At 47.3% G+C, this 20648-nt stretch overlaps 2 protein-coding genes, 1 long non-coding RNA gene and 4 other non-coding genes across 11 annotated transcripts; 4 read left to right on the forward strand and 3 right to left on the reverse strand.

Moving 5' to 3' along the window:
• Positions 1-1705: 1705 nt before the first annotated feature.
• On the forward strand, positions 1706-5971 carry LOC133366464 (transcription factor HES-7.1-like). Its single transcript, XM_061589593.1, has 4 exons — positions 1706-1834; positions 2071-2166; positions 2601-2679; positions 5122-5971. Exons 1-4 carry the CDS (start codon positions 1790-1792, stop codon positions 5580-5582), a joined length of 681 nt encoding a protein of 226 aa, XP_061445577.1. The 5' UTR covers positions 1706-1789; the 3' UTR covers positions 5583-5971.
• A 1076-nt stretch (positions 5972-7047) lies between these two features.
• Positions 7048-7118, forward strand: TRNAG-GCC (transfer RNA glycine (anticodon GCC)). Its single transcript has one exon. It is a non-coding gene; the product is annotated as a tRNA-Gly (tRNA).
• Positions 7119-7790: 672 nt separating this feature from the next.
• TRNAT-AGU (transfer RNA threonine (anticodon AGU)) lies at positions 7791-7864 on the reverse strand. Its single transcript has one exon. It is a non-coding gene; the product is annotated as a tRNA-Thr (tRNA).
• Positions 7865-8472: 608 nt separating this feature from the next.
• Positions 8473-8544, forward strand: TRNAA-CGC (transfer RNA alanine (anticodon CGC)). Its single transcript has one exon. It is a non-coding gene; the product is annotated as a tRNA-Ala (tRNA).
• A 476-nt stretch (positions 8545-9020) lies between these two features.
• On the forward strand, positions 9021-19078 carry TMEM107 (transmembrane protein 107). 4 transcript variants are annotated; one of them, XM_061590055.1, is made up of 6 exons: positions 9021-9420; positions 11708-11832; positions 13131-13198; positions 16442-16542; positions 18167-18263; positions 18425-19078. In XM_061590055.1, the coding sequence occupies exons 1-6, from the start codon at positions 9300-9302 to the stop codon at positions 18492-18494; spliced, it is 582 nt and encodes a 193-aa protein (XP_061446039.1). In that variant the 5' UTR covers positions 9021-9299; the 3' UTR covers positions 18495-19078. The 4 variants fall into 4 exon arrangements, with proteins under 4 accessions (XP_061446039.1, XP_061446038.1, XP_061446040.1 ...); XM_061590054.1 differs by lacking the exon at positions 18167-18263 and adding an exon at positions 17058-17154 and having other exon boundaries at positions 9028-9420; positions 18425-19074; XM_061590056.1 differs by lacking the exons at positions 9021-9420; positions 18167-18263 and adding exons at positions 9517-9541; positions 17058-17154 and having other exon boundaries at positions 18425-19074.
• Positions 9306-9387, reverse strand: TRNAS-UGA (transfer RNA serine (anticodon UGA)). The gene has a single exon. It is a non-coding gene; the product is annotated as a tRNA-Ser (tRNA).
• Positions 16344-20546, reverse strand: LOC133366680 (uncharacterized). Of its 2 annotated transcripts, none has more exons than XR_009758468.1 (3): positions 20428-20546; positions 19997-20115; positions 16344-19677 (listed from the first exon to the last, which is right to left on the reverse strand). It is a non-coding gene; the product is annotated as an uncharacterized LOC133366680 (long non-coding RNA). The 2 variants fall into 2 exon arrangements; XR_009758469.1 differs by having other exon boundaries at positions 19997-20315.
• Positions 20547-20648: the final 102 nt, after the last annotated feature.

A 20648-nucleotide genomic window follows, 5' to 3' on the forward strand; every position in this document is an offset into this window, starting at 1 on the left:
GCTGCTTTGGATGTATCTTTGTGGAAAAGTGGATTTGAAATAAAGAAATATTATTACTAATAATACTAAATAATATAGGATTGCCAACTATCCAGTAAAAACACGCTAGCCTGGCTTTCTCTTGCACTTTTCTGCTGAAATTATGGAGATATGCATTTTTATCTGCTAAAATCTGTAGGTCAATCTGCTGTTTCAGGCACAGGAGCAAAGGCAGGATAAAAAATGGGCCATCTATTCTCTGCCCATTCACATTAAAGCAAGTCCCACTGGTTCCATCCCTTATCATACTTTGGACACATAATGAGAAGACATGATTCACTAGAAAAGACAATAATGCTGGGAAAAACAGAAGGGAGTAGAAAAAGAGGAAGGCCAAAGAAGAGATGGATTGATTCCACAAAGGAAGCCACAGACCTGAACTTACAAGATCTGAACAGGGTGGTTTGCGACAGATGCTCTTGGAGGTTGCTGATTCATAGGGTCGCCATAAGTCGTAATCGACTTGAAGGCACATAACATGCATACATACATAGGAATAAAAGTAGAAAAAGGAATGCAAATATTAAATTTATCCCAGCAAAATGATGTTGTAACTGAGTTTAAACAAACATTTTCAAGCATAACAAATGGCAAAACTCTGAACTTGGAACGTTGCTATCTTGCAGGTGGAATTCTGTTTCCAGATCTATTTGTTTGCTCTCTCTGGAAAAAAAATATCCATGTACTTGGTTGGTTTCTCTTTATTATAACTTCTTCAATATTGTCAGTTGCTCATGTTAGTTAAAGGCCCCATATATATCTTGTGCTATTAATCATGGGTTTTGTGCTCTCGACACTGAGGTACCACTCAGTCCTTGTACATTTCAGGCTAAGAGGGTCATACTGCATCATGGATCGTCTACTCTTAGAAGAGGGTGAGTCATATTCAAGCCACAGCAGCCAGCCAGATGCCTCTAAGAAGCCCATAAACTGGACTAGAAGGCAATAGCCCTCTCCTGCTGCTGCTGCCCAAAAGCAGATATATCAGAAGGATATAGTGCTTCTGAACCTGGAGGTTTCATACAACCATTGCAGTTGTTAACCCTCACTCTTCTGTGCTTTTACCTCACCCCTTTTTCAAGCCATCTAACCCAAGTGGCCACATCTTGTAGTGGTGGATTCCATTGACTGATTGTGTGTGAAGAAGGGCTCGCTTTGTGTGAAGGAGGACTTGCTTTCATCTGTCCTGAAGAATCAGATACATTGTGCATCAAGTTCTAGGGTTGTGAGGGAAAGAGAAAAAGTAATTTGTATCTCCTTTCTCCAAAGGCATATTTTGCCTCTCTCTGTCTCTCTCACACACACACACAGAGTCCCCCAAGTATCAGGGTTTGAAAGGTGAAATGAAATGACACCCATCCAGCTCAGAACCTATAAGGAGAGGTCCTCGGTGAGAATCCCCTCTCCCCCCTCCCACTTTTTTGGTAGTTGGTCAAGCCACAAGTGTGTGTGACACGCTCCGTCTCCCAGGATGGAGAAGGGAGATCAAAGCAAGGAGGAGGGAGGTGTGAACTTTTCTTTAGGAGGCTGAATTGGGGGTCCGGGGGTTGGGGTGGGGGTGGGGAGGAGAGGTAGGGATGTTGGTGGGAGAGAAGGGAGGGGAGGGGAGAGGGGTATATAAAGGGCCCCGGGGCCTTTGAAGAAGGGGAAAGCCAGGGGGAGAACGTTTCCTTTGTGGATCCACAGCCCAGAGGGAGGGAGCGAGCAAGAGAGAGCGACTCGTCCCTCCACCCTCCCGGCTCCGCCAGTTATGAAGATGACCAGCCAGAAATGGGAAAGCAAAGACGAGAAGAAGGTAGCCGTTGCAACCGGGCCGAGGGGTGGGAGGGCGACCGACCCCGGAGGATTCTGCTTCCAACTCCGTCTGCGGAGAGGCCGGCCTGCCTGTCCCACCAGAGGCTGGAGCTCAGAGCAGAACCGGCCCTCTCCGGGCGCAGGGCTCCGCTTTAGCTGTTTCAAGAGCTCTCCGTTTCCTTCCCCTGCCCCGCAACCCTCCCACCTCCCCTGCCTCCCACCTCTCTCTTCCTCCAGCTGCTGAAGCCGCTGATGGAGAAACGGAGGAGGGACAGGATGAACCACAGCCTGGACCGCCTGCGGGTCCTGCTCCTTGAAGCCACCCGGGACGAGGTAAGGGAGCCGCCCCAACAGGGCCGGCGCCAGAGAGCGGCCAGGTCGGGCCCTGGTCGAGGGCCCCTCGGTCCCAAGGGCCTCCGGAAGGGCCCCTCCTTAGGGTGGGTGGGTGAGTGGGTAAGTAGCGCTCCCTTCCGCAACCCGCACCGCGGATCGCAGAAGGGAGCGCTACCCACCCACCCTAAGGCGGGGCCGTTCAGGGAGAGGTAGGTGGGGCGTGCATGCGTGCGTGTGCCGGGGCCCGGGCAGGCTGGTGCCCAAGGTTTCTCTCTCTTCTCCCCGTGTCCCTCTCCAGGCGCCCCATGCCTAGAGCCCAAAACTCGCCTTCTCCCCCGAAAAGCAAAGCATACAAAGAATATGTTGTTTTCATTCCACCTTTCCTCTCCCCGCCTTTATTCTCTCCCTCTCTTCTTTTGTCTCCCCCCCCACAGAGACTTAAAAACCCTAAAGTGGAGAAGGCAGAAATTTTGCAAAAAACAGTTCAGTTTTTGAAGACGCAGCCTTTATCAGGTATAACGTTTCTTGTATCATTGCTATTTTAATAATATATATATATTTGAATATCCTTCTCCAAAGAGATGTAAAGGCTTTCAGGTGAGGTGTGAGGGGCTCAGCTGTTGGAATAGGCACCCCTTGGTTTTTGAGATGGTTCAGCTTCCTAGTATTTGAATTTCCTCTGAGATGGAGGGTGTCAAAACTGTCTGCGTTCAGTTAACTCTATGTTCACATGTTGCAAAAGAGCTCTGGTGTGCACCAGGGTCGCCATAAGTCGTAATCGACTTGAAGGCACTAACAACACTCAAGTAGCTGTCCAAAGTGCTTCAGCAACCCTGCATAGGAGTATTTTCAGGCAAAATAAGTTTCCCTCTCTTAACTATTGGCTCTTAGAAAACACAGGAAACACTGATGCACCTGAAAGCCTTTCATGTTTGACACTCCTATTAGGGTTCTGGTATTTAGCATACTAACTTCTAGTATGCTAACTTAAAGCCCTGCTCCTTGAACTGAGTTCATAACAGTCCGATCAGTAACAAAGAGTATTTGGAAATGCGCCTTTGTGAGGGAGTGAGCCTCTCACAAAGCTACAGTTTCCAAGGTTTCCTAGCTGGGGATGCAATGACAATGAAACCAAATGACCAGGGGCTGAAGAAACTCCCCTATGAGCAAAGGTTACAGAATCAGGGCCTTTTTAGTTTGGGGGGGGAAGTGCACAGGAGGGGGCATGTTAGAGGTACATGCGTGGTGTGGAGAAAGTGGATAGAGAGAAGTTTTTCTCCCTCTCTCATAACGCTGGAACTGGTGGACACCCAATGATGCTGAATGCTGGAAGATTCAAGACATACAAAAGGAAGTCCTCCTTCACACAGCACATAGTTAAACTATTAAATTGGCTTCCGCGGGAGGCAGGGATGGCTACCTATTTGGATGGCTTTGAAAGAGGATTAGACAAATTCATGGAGGAGAAGGCTATGAATGGCTGCTAGCCATGATGGCCACGCTCTGCCTCCATGGTTGAAGAGGGCACGTTTCAGAAAACCAGTTGCTGGAAAGCGCAAGAGGGGAGAGTGCTCTCGCACACAGGTCCTGCTTGCAGGCTTCCCATTGGGGCGTCTGGTTGGCCACTGTGAGAACAAGATGATCGATTAGATGGGCATTTGTCCTGATCCAGCTATAGGGCTCTTCTTAAAGTATTTTAAGTTTGCAGGACAGGTATGCTGTAGCTGCAGAAAAATCCAGGAGTTCGGTTGTTACCTGTCATCTCCGCTCCCCCCCCCATATGCCCTGAGGCTTTTACATCAGTGGGATGAGCAGAAATCCAGCTGGGACAATATTTTCCTGCCATGCAGATGCAGTGATATTCCCTCCTGAATTCCTGCTTTCCGCCTAACTGCCGAAGGCACAGCCGCCCTGCCACAGGGGCGTGGGGGACCCAAACAAAACCAGCACCAGCTGTTGGCTGTGTGTAATTTGTGCACTTAATTTCATTTAAAGCAGCACTACAGCAAGCAGAGAGTAACAGCAGATGTTGAAATGCGAGTGTGCCAGCGTATGCGTGCATTTGCCTAAGAAAGCAGGCTTTTACCCTGCAACAGCTTCACTGAGACTGGAGACTTAGTAAAATAAGAAAAGCTACTTTATTTAGAGAAATACATAGTAGATAGAAAAGCAAACCTAGTTCTAACTAACTAAGTTGGAGGCATAACGCCCAGGTGTAGGAGTTAGCCCCATGCTAGGAGAGAGAGCAGAGGCAAAGGGTGTCTCCTCTCTCTCGGACAGTTGGAGAAGAAAAGGAGTGGAAAGGGCGGAAGGAGGAGGGGCAGGTAAGCTTCCCTAAAGACGTAACAGTCTAGCGACAGAAGGAAATCAGAGCATCACAGGTAAAGGTAAACAAGCCTATCCATCTGGAGGACCCTAGCTCTATCTCCCTTCTGCAGCACGAACAAAAGAACAAAACAGGAGTTGCTCTTGCCCTACTTCCAACACCAACAACAGGGAAAACCACTGGAAATATTGCAAAAACAATTTATGTGTATGTATTAATGGATTTCTGGGCCTCCCTTCAGCATCAGTGACCACAGCAGCTGGAATGCCCAGTGTGGGCGTTGGGGAAGGGCCGTGGCTTAGTGGCAGAACATCTGCCTTGCATGCAGAAGGGCCCAGGCCCCAGCATCTCCAGGTAAGGCCAGGGAGAGGCCCCTGTCTTGAAACCCTGGAGAGCTGCTGCCTGTCAGGGTAGATAACTCTGAGCTAGAGGGGCCATTGCTCTAATGCAGGACAAGGCAGCTTGCAGTGTTCCTGGTGTGCTTAAAAAAATTAGGCTCTCCAGCCTTGGGGGCCCCTGACGATCTGGGATCCTGGGAAAGGTACATTTCCGAGTTGGCAACTGGAGCTCTAAACTGTTGTCATCTCTCTCTTTTTTTTATTTTGCCGTTGTTGCTGAATCCACCACAGAGACGAAGCACAAAGAAGACACTCTTCTGCAAAGGTACCACAGTGGCTACAGGGAGTGTCTCACGCAAGCAACCCACTTCCTCCGAGCCAGCCCGGGCATCTGCACAGGCAAAAAGGCCTATCTGATGGAGCACATATGTCACTGCATGGAGAAAATAACAGCCAGCCCCCGGCCTGAGGTCCTTCGGCCACCTTCGGCCGCTGCCAACCCCAGCTACGATCCACAGCAGCGGTATAGCCCAGATGTGTTTGCTGGGTGCAGCCCACCCCTGGGAGACCCTGCATATGTGCTGCACCCACCTCCCACCAGCTACCCCGCTGGCCCAGGACTGCAGGCCCACATGACCAGTGTGGCCCAGCAAGGCAGCTGCAGCAGATCGCAACAGAACAAACTCTCGGAAACACGGAACTCCACTGCGCAATCTCCGCAGGCGCTGAATGTGTGGAGACCCTGGCCTTGAAGGATCTTTTCCCTTGCAATCCCCTTGTAAATTTATATTAGATTCTCTATATATTGTATATTATGGGTTTTATGTTGCCAAAGATTTGGAGTCTCTTTTCTGGGGTGGTGGTGGTGGTAGCATTTTTCTTTCACTTTTCCTGTACTCACTGGCAAAAGAGTATTTGTTGTTGTTTTTTAACTGCCCTTTTACATCTCATAATTAGGCCTAATCAAGTGAACCTAGGCTATGAATATGGAATCATATGCCTGGAGGGCATGGGGTTGGGGAACATGGGGTGGTGTTTTGTTTTCATGTACATTCCCTAGAGTGGAGGGCTGCTTTTTTTAAAAAAAAAAAGAAACCAAGACAGAACGTTTCTGGATCCTGGCTTGATTTTAAATAAATGATAAATGGCTTTATCTTAAAACAAGGAAAAGACTGTGTGCAAAACAGTGGGTTAATTTTCTGTGTGGTTTTCTTGCGGCGGCTCTGTTACTCATGTCATCCTCACTGGGATCTGCAGGTGATCTGCCACAGGTTGCACCCTGCAAAATGACCTTTTGTCTCATCAGAAGTGCAATGATTTTTTGAGGGCATCAACTCACACATCCAGACACTAGTCGTTAAGTGCACAGATATCTGTTGACCTGTTTGGAAGAGGCTGCTTTGCACCTGGGTGCAAGTCTGCCGGCAACAAAATGGCAGATTCAGAAGCGCAGGGTCCCTTCATAACAGTCAGAGCCATGCCCCTTTCTAAGATTATACAACCTTCTAAGGTTATAGAATAATCTGGCCAGGCTTGAATACTGCTTTAGAAGACTCTTCTCAATGGCTAACACACACCCCTTTCATGCTGATTGGACCATCTGGGACCTGTCTCCCAAGAACAACAATAATAAGAAATCTGGGAAAGGCTCAGAGGGAGGAGGTGGTGGTGAGTTTATTCCTCAGTTGCACAAAGGTTCAAACTGGTTCTGTCAATGGAACAAGTAGGCGGTGCCCTCCATCCTAAAAAAACAAGCAAAAATTATTTTGATTCTCATTTTTAAACTGACGCGTACCAGGGTGGGCTAATTTTGGCCTTTGGGGATCTACCTGGAGATCCACCAACCGGGGGCCTTATGTGAAAGACATGCATTTAGGATTAAAGCATGTTGAGCCCAGGAATTCGTTCTGAGTACCAGACCCAAGCACAGTCCACCGTCCTCCCACGCAAAAGGGTTCTGGTTACCCCCAAACTTTCTTCACTTCAGGAGTACAATTGAGAGGAGGGTGGGGAGTAATTTTTGTTGCTTATTGCTAAACCATTGCGAGCCAGAAATGTTTGCCAATGGACTAGATCACCCAGAGTTCTGCCAGTAGATCCAGACCCACTCCCTGTCCTATCTAGTATTACTACTGAAAACTTGGGATGACTTTTGAGGCCGTTGCTGCACTCATCATCGATCTTACACAGGCTTCAGGCCAAATCTCTTTCCAAATAGCATTGGTGGTTCAGTGGTAGAATTCTCGCCTGCCACGCGGGAGGCCCGGGTTCGATTCCCGGCCAATGCAATTAGAGTTTTTGTTGGCAGGAAACCTCCCTACCTCCCCAATTTTTTCATCTCCTTCCACTGTGATATTTTCCAACGCCCCGAACCTCAGTCTTACGTTATTTCCCTCACTGAGCAGCCCCAGACGACGGGGGCCAATTCCCTCCACCCACCTCTCCACTTTGGAAGTTAAGTCCCAGCTACGATTTCCTTCCCAGACAACAGCTGCCTGGATGGGCGCATACTTCTGAACAGGAGAGTGGCAGAGAAATGATGCTAGGGGTGAGTAAGCCCGCTGCAGGAAGCTTCCCGTGAGTAGGCGTCTGTTGCCACAGAGAACGAAAGAACAAGGGCCTTTTAAATTTTAGTTAATTTCTCCTCTTCCCTCAAGCGATCGTCAAAGCAGACTCAGAAGTTGGGGAAGGCAGAACGCTGCTGATGTGCAAACAGAACTGAGAGGATAAAACAACAAAACTCTTCGTTGTTCTTGTTGCAACAGCAGCCTTAACGCACTGAGCTATGAAAGGAAGCCTATGCAACGTGAAGAAAGGTTAGAGATAGCCCTTGCGATTGGGGGCTCTTGGTGTACAGTGGGGGAATACTTTTTGAAGCTTTGCTGGTTTACAGCAGGGTTCCAGTCTAACTTGGGACCTTGGGGAGGTGGGGGTTGAGGAAGGACGAAAATAAAAGAAAAAGGCACCGCTGGGATTCGAACCCAGGATCTCCTGTTTACTAGACAGGCGCTTTAACCAACTAAGCCACGGCGCCACTTAGTTAACGAGCTGCCCGCTCTTGTAATCTCACTATGTATAGATGCAAAAAACGGCGAGCCGTTGTTCTGTTCTTTGAGGTGGTGATTGGTGGTGGGCTGGAAACCCTTGAAAGCGGGAGGGGGCAGATAAATAATAATAATAATAATAATAATAATAATAATAATAATAATAATAATAATCCCGTGCAGGTAAAAGGCTGTACAAACGTGCATGAAAGCAGCAGCAAAGGTGCCCTTGAGCGACAATGTGCGCCTCTGCAGACAGCCGTATCATTGCTGTCCATGCGTTCGAGCATTCTGTACTTGCTCAGGGGCCGCCTCTTTCTATTGCTGCGTTGCGTCTTCCGGAGCTGAGCTGCTGTGGCAGTCCAATCAAGCTGAAATAACATAAGAAACGGTTTTCTTAAAGTGAACAGGGAAAGGAGGGCGGGGAAAAGGGGTCCTGCCGCTTTCGTGGCTGCGAGAAGCGTAAAATATGCCGAGAATGTTTGCGTTTGCAAATTGCAACGATGTCTCTAACTGCCCGCCTTTCTTAAATAACAAGAAATTGCTCGTAGGCGAATGGCTCCAAAGAGGCGTCCCCGAAGCTTTTTAACTCATGCAGGGGGTTGTAGCTCAGTGGTAGAGCGCATGCTTCGCGTGTATGAGGCCCCGGGTTCAATCCCCGGCATCTCCAGGTGTTTTTGTTCAGGGTCGCAGAACAGCTTCCACGTGGCGTTTTCCAGACAAAGCGACGTCTTCTGTTTTGTTTTTTTAAATCCCTGCCTGTTGCCGAAGTTTGGAAAGCGGTGAGGAAAGCCAAATCTGCCTCCCTGCGGTGACAGGCGCGCCTGCTTGCAAAAGCCACAGCCTTCCAGCCGTCCCAAATTGCTGTTTAGAAATCATTTAGCGACACACCAGCTGGGTTTTATGCACGGCAGGAGGGCAAATGAAAGGATTTCATTGTTTCTCAAACAATTGCTTCTTCTTCCTTTTCTTTTTGTTTTACAGCGCGTGCGTGTGGTGTCAACCTAAGGCATTTTTATAAATTCTTTGGGGAGTGCCATCCGTTTACATAGTCCAACAAGATGCAATGAAAAACACAAGGGGGAATTCTCCCGTTCATCCATCTGCGATGGTGAGAGCAAAAACGTGGCTAATGCACTTAAAAAAAAAAGACTGCCAGCGCACCATACATTTAAAGCAGATTTAACATAAAAAAGAATCACGGGAACTATAGTTTACTCCAGAGGTACAATTGACAGAATTCTTTGGGGGAGGGGAAATGTGCGTTCAATGCGCTTGCAGCTAGACGGGTAACTAATTCGCATTAAATCGGCATGCAGAGTAATGACTTCTAGGCTTTACAGCGGTATAGATGTCAGTCGTCTGCTGCAGCAATGCTCTTCCAGAGAGAGAGAGAAGTAATACGTAGAGACTGCCATAGCAAAAATGATACGCTGTGAGCAGGATTCGAACCTACGCAGGGAGTCCCCATTGGATTTCAAGTCCAACGCCTTAACCACTCGGCCATCACAGCTTCGTCAAATCGATGATATTGCCATATCTAAAAGTAGGTAACCTTTCTTGGACTAGAAATAAATTGTTGGCTCTCCCCTTCCCACTTCCTTTGGACAAGTATTCAAAGAGGAAATGAACTGCTATGGTTTGTAAAACGCCTAAACGGAAAAAAGGTGCTAACAGTGATCATAATCAATGTTCAGACGCTGGGTGATGTTCATATTATTTCGTGGGTCACTTGAGGGCCCCTCCAACTCACAGGGAGGGCAAAAAATAACAATGAAGGGCTTTGCTGCTTGCAGTGTAACATCATCTTTCATTTCATCTCCCTCTGGGATGGATCTGGATATTTGTGCGGTTTTTTAAGCACCTTACCTGTGGCGAGTGAAATCGACCCTTTGGTGGGCTGAGTGGGTAAAGTCTGGTGAGCATAACAAAACGGCAACTAAGAGGTTAAGGCGATGGGCCACTGCCCACAGCCAAGATGGCCGACAAGACTTACTCGTGATTGCAAAATCTCGCGATGCTACGATGCTTAGTGAAAAGCGGCTAGGCCCCGAAGCGGTTGTTAGGGGCAACGGCGAGGCCTAGTGGTGAGGCCCTAAGCCCCTCGGTAAGCGGGGGCTTGCATATCAGTCCTTCGGCTAAAATGGTTGATAAGAGAGGGATACAGTGTGGTGGTGGGGCAAGGGAGCTATGAAGGTGGGACGTTTAGGAGTTTTTGTTGGGGTCAAGGTTTAATTTTGGAGGTGGGTTATTTCTGCTATTATTAGGATCATGTTTTTGTGTATTATTGTTAGAGCTTATTAAGAATGATGGTTAATTTTGTTATATATTTCTTAATGAGATGTTTTCATTAACTTATTTGTTTAAATTTTGTTAGGTTTTGTAATTTAGTGAATTAGTATTTTTTTCATGTTGTAAACCTTGAGCGTGGCATACAAATAAATGATGAATAAGAATACGAGGTTGTGCAATTGGAGAATACTGCTATTATTATCTACCTAAAAGCTGATGGGATTTGAAAGGGAGCAGCTTTTCCACGCATCATTTATCCCCATTTAGTGTGTGTCTGTGGAGAACGAGGGGGTATTAGGATAGATCCACTATTTTGTAAGTCAATTGCTTAAGTAGGGAAGGGGAGTTGCTACTCTAAAAGGCATGTGCATATGTGTGGGTGGAAAGAACAATGTATATGTCAACCTGTGGGTTGCGGAATGGTGTGCAATCTTTTTGCAGCCTTTTGGTGTGCTATCAGCAGGGGAGGTTGTGCAAAAAATAGTTTTGTGTCATCTGTGTGACAAACAAGGGTCCTTCCCCCATATTTATTTATTTATACCCCGCCCTTCCTCCCACCAGGAGCCCTTTTACTTTTTAGTTAAAAGGATTTTAAATTGTTTGTAAAATTCGGCACTTTTCAATGCAAGTTTATAATAAAGAAACTCCCTCATGCTGTGCTCACAGTTTGAAGAAATGTTCTTGTTTAGGTTGGATGCCATTTTAGGCACTTTATAAACGTTGCTTGATCTTAGGAAAAGTTATCTGCGTTAAGCGCTGGCATTACAAACCTATTTTTTATTGCCATTTGTTGATGTGGGGATTGCCCCCGGTCCACCCGCACTATACTTTCTGGAGTTGACACTTGTGAATTTAATTTTGTGCTGTTTTCATTGACAATTTTAATGCTTAATATTTGCTTTGTTCACAAATTGCCATGTTAAAGCTGCAATCCAATACATGTCAACTCAGAAGTAAGCTCCACTGGGTTCAATGGAACCTACTCCCAGGTAAGTGTGTGTTGGATTTCAGCCTAAATCAGAGGCAGCCAACAAGTGCCCTCCAGATGTTGTGGGTGATAACTCCCATAAATCTCTGACCATTGGCTATGCTGGCACCATATTGGCTACTCCTCTGATAAATGATGAGGTCAAGCAACAAAATATGACCTCCTTTATCTTTTGCTTAAGCTAAACCCAAGTATTCTTTGCCCAGCACATAAGGAATTTGCTCCCACAAGAGGTAACCAAATTGGGTGCCTTCAAAAGAAGATTAGACAAATTCATACAGGATAAGCCTTGTCAATGGCACAAGCCAAGATGGCTGTGAACTACCTTGGCTGTCAGAGGCAATCTGTCTCTGAATACCAGTTGGTGGGAAACACAAGTGGCGAGGGTGGTGTTGCATTCAAGACCTGCCTGTGGGCTTTCCCATTGGAACATCTGGCTGGCCACACTGTGAGAACAGGATGCTGGGCTAGATGGGCCCCCTTTGGCCAGATCCAGCAGCCAAACTGTTTGCATGTCTTATTGCTTTTTCCTTTTGTCCCTCTTGTCTTCAAGGCCAGGATTTCATTACCTTTCTGGTGCTGGGAGAGAGAATGCCTTTGGTTAGTGGATTGGTTCCCTCTCGATTCCTGACCCTCACGGCCCATTTGGTCATCGTCATCACCATCTTCTGGTCCAGGGTGAGAAACCTATTCCCTCCTTCAAAACACCACCCTCTCCCCTGCTCAACATGCCTCCATTTCTTCTTAGGGTGTGTTTAAAGGGATTCCTCTTATGCTTTCCAAGAAAAGCGTCTGCCTCCCACAAGGAAACGCCAACAAAAATAAGACCCCTATTCCAATTTCTGCCCGAGACAGGCAGTTTTCCTGGCACAGCTGAATATTGCCCTCTGAGAAGGGCTGAGGAAAGAGATTTTAATTTAAGCCTTGGGGAATGGGATAGAGAGTCCATTGTTGGGACGAGAGGTGGGGGTGCCTGCTGTTTATGTACTGATCCACTTGAGATGCACACTTGGGCAGAAAGGGTCAGAAAGGAGTTTGGTCCTTCCCTGGCAACCTTGGATACTTCCTAGGTGTGGCCCAGGTCACGCTTTGAGAACTCTTGCTCTAGAGCAAGCTTCCCCCACCTTGTGCCCTCCAGATGGTTGTGCTGATGGGGGCTATTTGGAGTTGTAGTTCAAAACATCTGGAGAGCACCAGACTGAAGAAGCCAGTTCTAGAAAGGGTAAGAGCAAGGGATTCTGGGAAACAAGAAACCTGGAAAGGGAATGGAGTTGTCATTCACGCAGTGTGTGAGATGCTGTATGGAACAGCTGAACAATTGACACAGGATTTTTTTTATCACACAGTCTTCCCTCTCTTTTGCCTTTGTCTTGCCTCTGCAGGATTGTGCTTCCTTGGATACCTTCTTCTTCGTTTTCTCCTTTATTGCCCACCCTTCACCCTGAGCTCCCAGGGCAGGTTACAACAGTTTAAAATATATCCTTAAAAACAATTTAATACAACTTAAAATCACAAACATCACAAAAATAGGGTGGGTCCTAAAAATACACATTTTGGGTGTCAAAGGCTAGGCGGGTAAAGAGGTGTGCTTTCAGCATTTGCCGGAAATCATATAGTGAAATTGCTGGACGCACCTCTGTGGGAAGGGAGTTCCACAAGTGGGGCTGCCATGGAGACTGTGCTCCCTCCCTGGCCGCCACCCTATGAACTTCCGAAGGTGGTGGAATTACCAAGAGGGCTCCCTCTACTGATATTAACACCTGACAGACCTGTAGGGGAGGAGGTAGTCTTTCAGATATTTGGGGTCTGTTTAATTGTGTATGCCTTTCAGCAGGGCTTTGCTATAGAAGGAACAGGGTGGGACGAGAGAGTAGTGGCGCAGTGCCGGAGTAAGGGGCTGGTGGGGCTACTGCTGCCTTCCTCCTTGTGATGGGTTAATGTGTTGCCCCCAAACCACTTTCTCTGGATTGTTTCAGGAGAACAATGTCCGAGCTTCCTTACCTCTCCAGTGCACCCAGGAAGAGTATGAGAACCAAGACACAGAGTAAGTGATCTGTCTGGGACTTCCTCTGCTACTGCTCTGTAGCTTCTTTAAGGCTAGCTCCACTTCCGGTGGGCCCTTCTGGTGCCAGATGTGTGGGGGGTGAGCACGTAGGGGGGGCCTGCTGGGTTGCGATGGTCACTATTTGAAACAGGTTCACAAAAGAGGTGTGCCTTGCCCCCCCAGTACCTGCCTTGAGCTGAATGGTGAAGAGAGTTTTGTTTTGGTAGGCCTTTATTAATGGCTTAACTGCTGGTGTAGCTTTAAATCCTGGTTTTTGTGTTTGTTTTCACATTATCTGAATGTTGTTTTGCTCCGTATTTGTAAGCCACTTTGACTGTGATGTGTAAGTTGGGATATAAATATTAGGAACAAATATATTAACTCCCCCTTAAAACATACTGATAAAGACCGAAAAAATGTGTTTCTCTCTCATCTCCCGTCTCCCAATTCCTTTTGGCTACCAGATTATATTTGTAACCTGAAAGGTTTCCTCTTAAAATGTTTATGAATGTGTGTTTGCAATGAACACACACGCAGTGAGAGAGAGAGCACGCGCACATTGGAAAAGTTTTCAGACCCCTGACCAATGCTCTCATACTACTGAATTACAAAAGGTACATTGTAATTTCATTCTGTATGATATTTTATTTTGAAACACAAACTCAAAGTTATTGTAAGGTGACACTGGTTTTATGTTGGGAAATGTCTGTAAGAAACAAAAAATTGAAACATGTTGCTTACAAAAGTATTCAACCCCCACACGTTAATATTTGGTAGAACCACCTTTTGCTGCAATAACAGCTTTTATATATATCCCAGTGTCCCTCTGACACTGTGTGCAAAGCTGGTACATACATACCCCCAAAGACTTAAAGCTTTTATTGCAGCAAAAGCTGTTATTGCAGCAAAAGGTGGTTCTACCAAATATTGACGTGTGGGGGTTGAATACTTATGTAAGCAACATGTTTCAATTTTTTGTTTCTTACAGACATTTCCCAACATAAAACCAGTGTCACCTTACAATAACTTTGAGTTTGTGTTTCAAAATAAAATATCATACAGAATGGAATTACAATGTACCTTTTGTAATTCGTGTAAGTAACTAACTAAACTAACTCTGGGTTGCTGTTCTCTCTGGAGGAGTTGAGAGTGCTGGTGTCTCCAAGCTCATCATTTTTTCCATAATCTAGGAATATTAATATCTCTCCATTGCACTGAATGGTTGGGAACCCTTCTGTCTTGACAGAAAATGTGTCCGTTGTTCAGTGTAGCAAATGCGAGCTGTAAGCTCAGGTTCAGATTAAAGAGTTGAGAGTGGGGTGGGGGGTGTCTTGAGAAGAGAAAGGAGGACTGCACTGGACCAGATTATAGATGCTTAAAACATAAATGGCATCCTCCCATCTGAGGGCATATAAAGTTGGGCATGGATTAATTGCTAGCCTCTGCCAGGCTGTTGGTGTTTTAATTGCGGCCATGTACTGGGGAAAAGGCTGCTGCTACTTGGTTTTTTTCCCTAAGGGAGAGGAGTGGCAGGATTTCATTTTTTAAAAAAAATATTCAAGGCAGGAAACAACGTTGGGTTAATTTTTGCAATGGGAGATTCCAGGCAACTAGCTTACAAAAGGAGTCCTCACTTCCCTGGGGCCATACTCTGGTTCATACATGGCATGATGGTTAATAAATTCCTAGTCTGATGATTGAATTGCATTAGTGGTTCAGAGACAGAATTCTCATCTGCCCCCCTGGGAGACCCGGGTTCAGTTTCTGGCCAATGTGCAAACCTTTCTTTTGGGGAAGGGCTGGGCTCCGTCTTGGAGCCTCTGTTTTGCATGCAGAACGTCCCATGTTCAATCCCTGATGGCATCTCCAGATAGGCCTAGGAGAGATTCTATGCCTGGAATCCTGGAGAGCCACTGCCAGTCAGTGTGAACAACACTGAGCTAGGGCCAAATGTCTGACTCAGTACAAAGCAACTTCCCAGGGTCCTGTGACTGTAGACTTGGAGCAAAGGGAGCTGCCTTACACTAGGTCAGACGACTTCTCCAGCTGGTCCTGTATTATCCACTCTGACTGGCAGCAGCTCTCAAGGTTCTTGGGTGCAGAAGGGCCTTCTCCCATCACCTCCTATGTGGTCCTTGAAAAAAGAAAGAAAAAAGTTGGGGGTCACCACAGCAGATACACGCACCCGAGTAAATTTAGGGTAAGCAGCAGTTACTGCTTTGGGGTAAGTAGCAGTGCTCTTATTCTGAATTAAGACCATCTGTCTGATAAAAACATAAGTCCTGCTGGGCCAGGCTGATGGAGGCCCACCTAGCCCAGCATTCTGTTCCCCACAGCGGCCAGGCAGATGTCTCTGGGGAAGCCCACAGACGCAGGACGTGGGGGCAGCCGCTGACCCTTGCGGTTCTTCTCCAGCGATTGCCTCTGATACTGGGGGTAGTTCAGAGCCATTGTGGCGAGGAGCTGCAGAGAGCCTTTTCCTCCACAAATAGTTCTAGTCCCCTTTTAAAGCTGTTTGAGTTAGCGGCCGTTGTCACATCTTGCAGTTAGCAAGTTTCTACTGCACTGTGTGGGGAAAAATACATCTCTTCTGGTTGTCCTGCATCTCCCACCATTCACCTTTGTTGGATGACCCCCTTGGGCATTATGAGAGAAAAATCTCTCTCTATCCGCTTCCTCCATACCATGCCTCATTTCATACACCTCTATCATAGGTCCCCACTTGCCTTTTTTCCTTAACTAATACTGTAAGCCTTCAAAGCTGTAACTTTTCCTTGTTGCTGTAGTTTTCTGATCATTTTAATTATTCTCCCCTCCCATTTTTTCAGCTTTACAATATCCTTTTTTGAGATTTCAAAATCTGCAAAGGCTGTGGGAGACCTAAAGTGTACATATATTTCATAGGGGCTGCCACAATAAAAGTTGAAAAGCACGGACCCAAGTCCAGAGTCAGCTTACCTGTGCAGAAAAACTTAGTGCAGGGATGGGGGCACCTGTGGGGGCCTCCGGATGTTGTTAGACTACAGTTCCCATCATCCCATTGGCCGTCCTGGCTGGGGCTGATGGGAGTTGGAGCCCAGCAACATCTAGAGAGCCACAGGTTCCCCACCCCTGACTTAGTGAATTAGCTTTGCTCTGGGTGTGTGTGAGAGAGAGAGACTGGTTACTGTAATTGGGGTCGGGAAGGAATTTCAGATTGCAAAGGCATTAGATGTGACTCTTCCTGTGACTTTCCCTCCCTAGGATGGTGGTTGCTCTGTCGGTAACCCTCGGCCTGTTTGCGGTGGAGTTGGCTGGCTTCCTCTCTGGAGTGTCCATGTTCAACAATGCGCAAAGCCTCCTTTGTATCCTTTGAAAACGAAAGAGGGATAGTCAAAGGCCCAGTGTAGGTTATTTGGAGTGTGGGGGAGAAGCCACGCAGAGGGCAGTTTGGATGGACTCATCAAATGGCTTTCAAGGTGCAGGAGCTGAACCTGGAAACAAAAGTCCTGCGTTGAAGGACGTTTTGAATGTATGTTCAGGTGTGCAGAAGGAGCTGAAAGGAGAGCTGGTCATAGAGTTCCCTGTTATTTGCCACGTGTGCAGGTGGCTACCAGGAGGTGGTGAGGCCCAGGGGCCTCCTCATTACACCTGGATGCCCATTCCTGGCAGCTTTGCCAAAGCACTTACGTCTCATCCCCTCATCTGTAAAACAGTGGCTGTATCAGCAGCTGACCACCAGCCACAAATGGGACAGCGCACGTGTTGTGGGCTGCTGTAGGCCACACAGCATGGACCAGTCCTGGCATCTCACAACTCCCCCCGCCCCCGGGCCCTTCAGTTGTTGTTGCTCCCTGACTGAGCATCCTGTCCTCTCCAGCCATTGGTGCACACGCCTCTGCCGCGGTGGCGTTGCTCTTCTTCCTCTTTGAACAGTGGGACGGCAGCCTGTACTGGTGGATCTTTGCTTTTTGCAGGTCAGTTGTGATGGTGGCGACCTCTGGAGGCAGAGCTTTGCAAGGCAAGGGGCTCTCTTTCCTGTCTCATGGGGAGGGGGAGAGCAGTAGAAGAAACGTGGAAGCCAGGGTTTCTATTGGCTGGGAATTGCCAGCACTTATACATCCAGAGAAAATAGCTGGTTTCCAAACTGAGAAAGACGTCTTGGGATATCATTCTGCCTTCTTGGGACAAGAGCATTTGTGTCCTCCATATGATCACAGTGGGATAGTTGGTATAGTACAGTGGGGAGGAGAGCCTGGCTGGGAGTCCAGAGTCTGTGAGTTCACATCCCCGCTCGTGTCTCCTGGGTAAAGCTAAAGATCACCCCACAGGGAGTGGCTCAGGGGTTACATGCCCTGCCACCTGTGCAGCCCTGGGCAAGCTGCATAGTCCCGAGGAGTCCAGTTACCCCCCCAGCTGGCAGTTGTGGACAAGGAAGGGGCTGGCTTGTGCAGCTGTGGCAAGCTGAGCAGGCCCTAGCCAGCTGGGAAGGACTAGCCTCAGAGGGAGGCAATGGGAAACCCCCTCAGAATACAGTTTACTATGAAAAAAAATCCCTATTCATACAGTAGCCGTATGTCGGGATTGCCTTGAAGGCAGTCCATTTCCATATGAACTTGGCTCTCTCACCCCTTGTTATTTTATTCACTGAAATATTTACACCGGCCTTTTTAGTCCCCAAAAAGGAACCCTCAAAGGGACTAAACATCTGGATTGCCATGGTGATGGGGGTGGGTGAGTGGGTGTCCCTGCAGCCTAAATAAAAATTGATCCAGCAGATGGTCAGGGAGGGAGGGAGGGACTGATCTCTCCGGTGTTGGGACTGGTTTCTTCCCTCTCCCCCCACAATATGCCCCTTAGCTCAAACTGTCAGGCAACAGTGAAGGTCTTTTGGCTCTCTGCAAGCGCAAGTGGCTGGGCCATGGGGGGCTCTTTCCTGGCCAGGCATCCTTTCTCCAGCGACAGTTTCCCTGACTGCTTTCCCACTAGCGTTGGCTGCCCACTGCAGCGCCTCCATCTGCCTCTCCTGTTTCGTCTTTGAACGCTGGGAGACGGTTACTTACTGGTACATCATGGGCTTCTGCAGGTAGACTCGCAGCTCCCCCTGTGTGTGCGCGCACAGCTTTACATGTGCGTGCACTTGTGAGATGCTCCACAGCTGGGGCTCCTCTTCCCCTGCAGAGAGGGGGAAGCCCTTTTCCTCAGTACTGACCCCGTCCTCCTCTGTCTGTGCTCACTCCCTACCAGTGCCTTGCCTGCTGCTGTTGAGGTCTTACTTTTCATCTCCGTCTTTGGGTTGAAGAAGAAGCCCCTGTGAGGAATTTGGCACAAGAGGTGGGAGGGTGGCCCCTGAAGAGGCGTTTGCTGGGACGGCTCCAGAGGCCATCATAAAACCGTAAGAGCAGAGTCATGCCGCACTTTAATGGAAAACCGAGTCTGAGTACAGCTGGAGAGAGGGAGTACGAGGAACATTTAAAGGGAATTCTCTTGCGTGCTCTGCCCCCCCAGTACACAGATGCCTTCTGCTCTGTGTGCTGTCGCCCTCCAGTGGGACACTTTTGGTAATTGCACCCTCTCACTGCACAACCAGCACATTTAACCCACACATTTCTTGGCCACCTATCATGCATTTGCAGTGCCAAAATCTCCCCTCAGAAGCAATGGAGAAGATGTGGCCTGTAGTCTGTCCGTGGGCATCCCTGCAAAAGGACAGTGATGGAGAACTGCTTCATGGGAGGTTGGGTGGCGGTGGAGTGGAAGTGTTTCTTTTGGTGTGAATGTGTATATTCTATTCTGGACAGGTGATTGTAGTTAGATAATGCCATATGAAAATCAGCTCACTTTTTTTACCTTAATAAAACAACATCCTTCTTATAAATGTGCCGAGGGTCTTGCTGTGTAAATTCTAACTGTTAAAGCAGTGCTGTTGGTTGATACAGATCAGCTAGGGCTGATGGGAGATGTTGTCTAAAACATCTGGAGGGCAGCCGGTTGGGGAAGGCTGTTGTTGACTGATACCTTTTCCCCCTCCTTCCATTTAGTGCTATGGCCCTGAGCACGTTAAACTAGCATTTGAAACTACTAGCACTTGAAGCTTTACTGGCTGAGTAGTTTAAATCAAAGAATGTGAAATTAAGCAGTGGTGACTCCAGATGAGGGATAAATTTCATCCTTGCCCGCCTCTGACCACTTGTAGCTCCTCTGAAGGTTCTCCTCGGAAGGATCCATTCTGTAACTGGTCAGGCTTCATCTCCAGGGCCCATGAGAAAGCTGGTGCAGGGTAATGGACTGGATTGGGCAATGGAGACTTGAGTTCAAATCCCTCTCCGGCCATGAAGGTCACTGGGTGGGCTAACATCGGAAGGGTGTTACGAGGATACAATAGGGCAACCCCTTGTTCTGCACTCAACATCCTTGGAAGAAGGGCAGGATACAAATAGCTATGCTGGAAATGACTATAGTCTTTTTGTTATAACTTGGGTGAGCTTCTGTGACTTCACCTGTAAAGGAAATATTCTGCAAAGGAAATATTCACCACGCACATCCCCTGCATAATTTTGCCACACAAGTGATGGATTAGCAGAAGAAAATCAAGGTCCCACCAAAATTCTTTCTGCATCACTAATTGCATTCCCAGAAGGGCTTTGGATATGCAACAGAAGACAACTGAAAAGTGGTTGATCCACCTCCAAGGTTGCTCTGCCAACACATTAACCTCTTGCCACATACCCTGTTTCAACTTAGATTAGGAAATCCAGTACAACTTAAAAATAAAAATCAGAAGAGATGTAAAAGACCCTGCTGGAGGTGTTTACTTACTAAGGATATAAGCCTTGTCTGGATCAGAGCAGCGGTCTTAGTTTAGTCCAGCATCCTGTTTGGTGGATGCCCTGGTAGCTTAGAGCTGTGGATGAAGATGTTGATGATGCCATGTGTCCCTGCAATAAAGCATCCTGTGACTCACCATGTGCTTTTAGGGTTGTGGTGGAATGGAGGAGGGTGTGTGTGCCCCAGAATGACAAAAGAAAAAACGTAGGTAGGAAAATACCAAAAGTTTAATGAGGAGCGTGTATTTTTAAAATGATCTGGTAAAAAGCCCAACGCGTTTCGGCTAACAATATACAGCCTTCATCAGGGGCTAGAAGAAACAAATATAGAATAAAATAAATATACAATTTGTTTTAGGTCTTTACCTACAGTTTCTAATATAGAACATGGTGGGAATATAAAAAAGGAAACTACTCACGTACCAATTACTGAATGTCTGGATACATACGTTAGTCTCAGCCAAAAATGCTTTTAAGAGGGTATTGGTAATCGATATCACGATCATCGGAACAAATCTAATAAACGTGCCTGATGGAAACCGTCAGGTTAGTTATAGTCAGTCGTGAATAGTCACAGCTGGAATGTTAATTAGGCGATTCACTGCCGTTTTTCTTAAGGGATCGTATCTAAAGTACATACCATT

Source organism: Rhineura floridana, chromosome 11 (genome assembly GCF_030035675.1).
Source record: "Rhineura floridana isolate rRhiFlo1 chromosome 11, rRhiFlo1.hap2, whole genome shotgun sequence".
Taxonomy (NCBI): domain Eukaryota; kingdom Metazoa; phylum Chordata; class Lepidosauria; order Squamata; family Rhineuridae; genus Rhineura; species Rhineura floridana.

What these genes read in the sequence shown, in the direction of transcription:
- LOC133366464 (XM_061589593.1), top strand. Translation starts at nt 1,790, where the DNA reads ATGAAGATGACCAGCCAGAAATGGGAAAGCAAAGACGAGAAGAAG. An exon ending in TTGAAGCCACCCGGGACGAG is followed by an intron (nt 2,167 to 2,600) that starts GTAAGGGAGCCG and finishes CCCCCCCCACAG; the next exon opens with AGACTTAAAAACCCTAAAGT. An exon ending in GAAGACGCAGCCTTTATCAG is followed by an intron (nt 2,680 to 5,121) that starts GTATAACGTTTC and finishes AATCCACCACAG; the next exon opens with AGACGAAGCACAAAGAAGAC.
- TMEM107 (XM_061590055.1), top strand. Translation starts at nt 9,300, where the DNA reads ATGATACGCTGTGAGCAGGATTCGAACCTACGCAGGGAGTCCCCATTG. An exon ending in TGATATTGCCATATCTAAAA is followed by an intron (nt 9,421 to 11,707) that starts GTAGGTAACCTT and finishes CTTGTCTTCAAG; the next exon opens with GCCAGGATTTCATTACCTTT. An exon ending in TACATCATGGGCTTCTGCAG is followed by an intron (nt 18,264 to 18,424) that starts GTAGACTCGCAG and finishes ACTCCCTACCAG; the next exon opens with TGCCTTGCCTGCTGCTGTTG.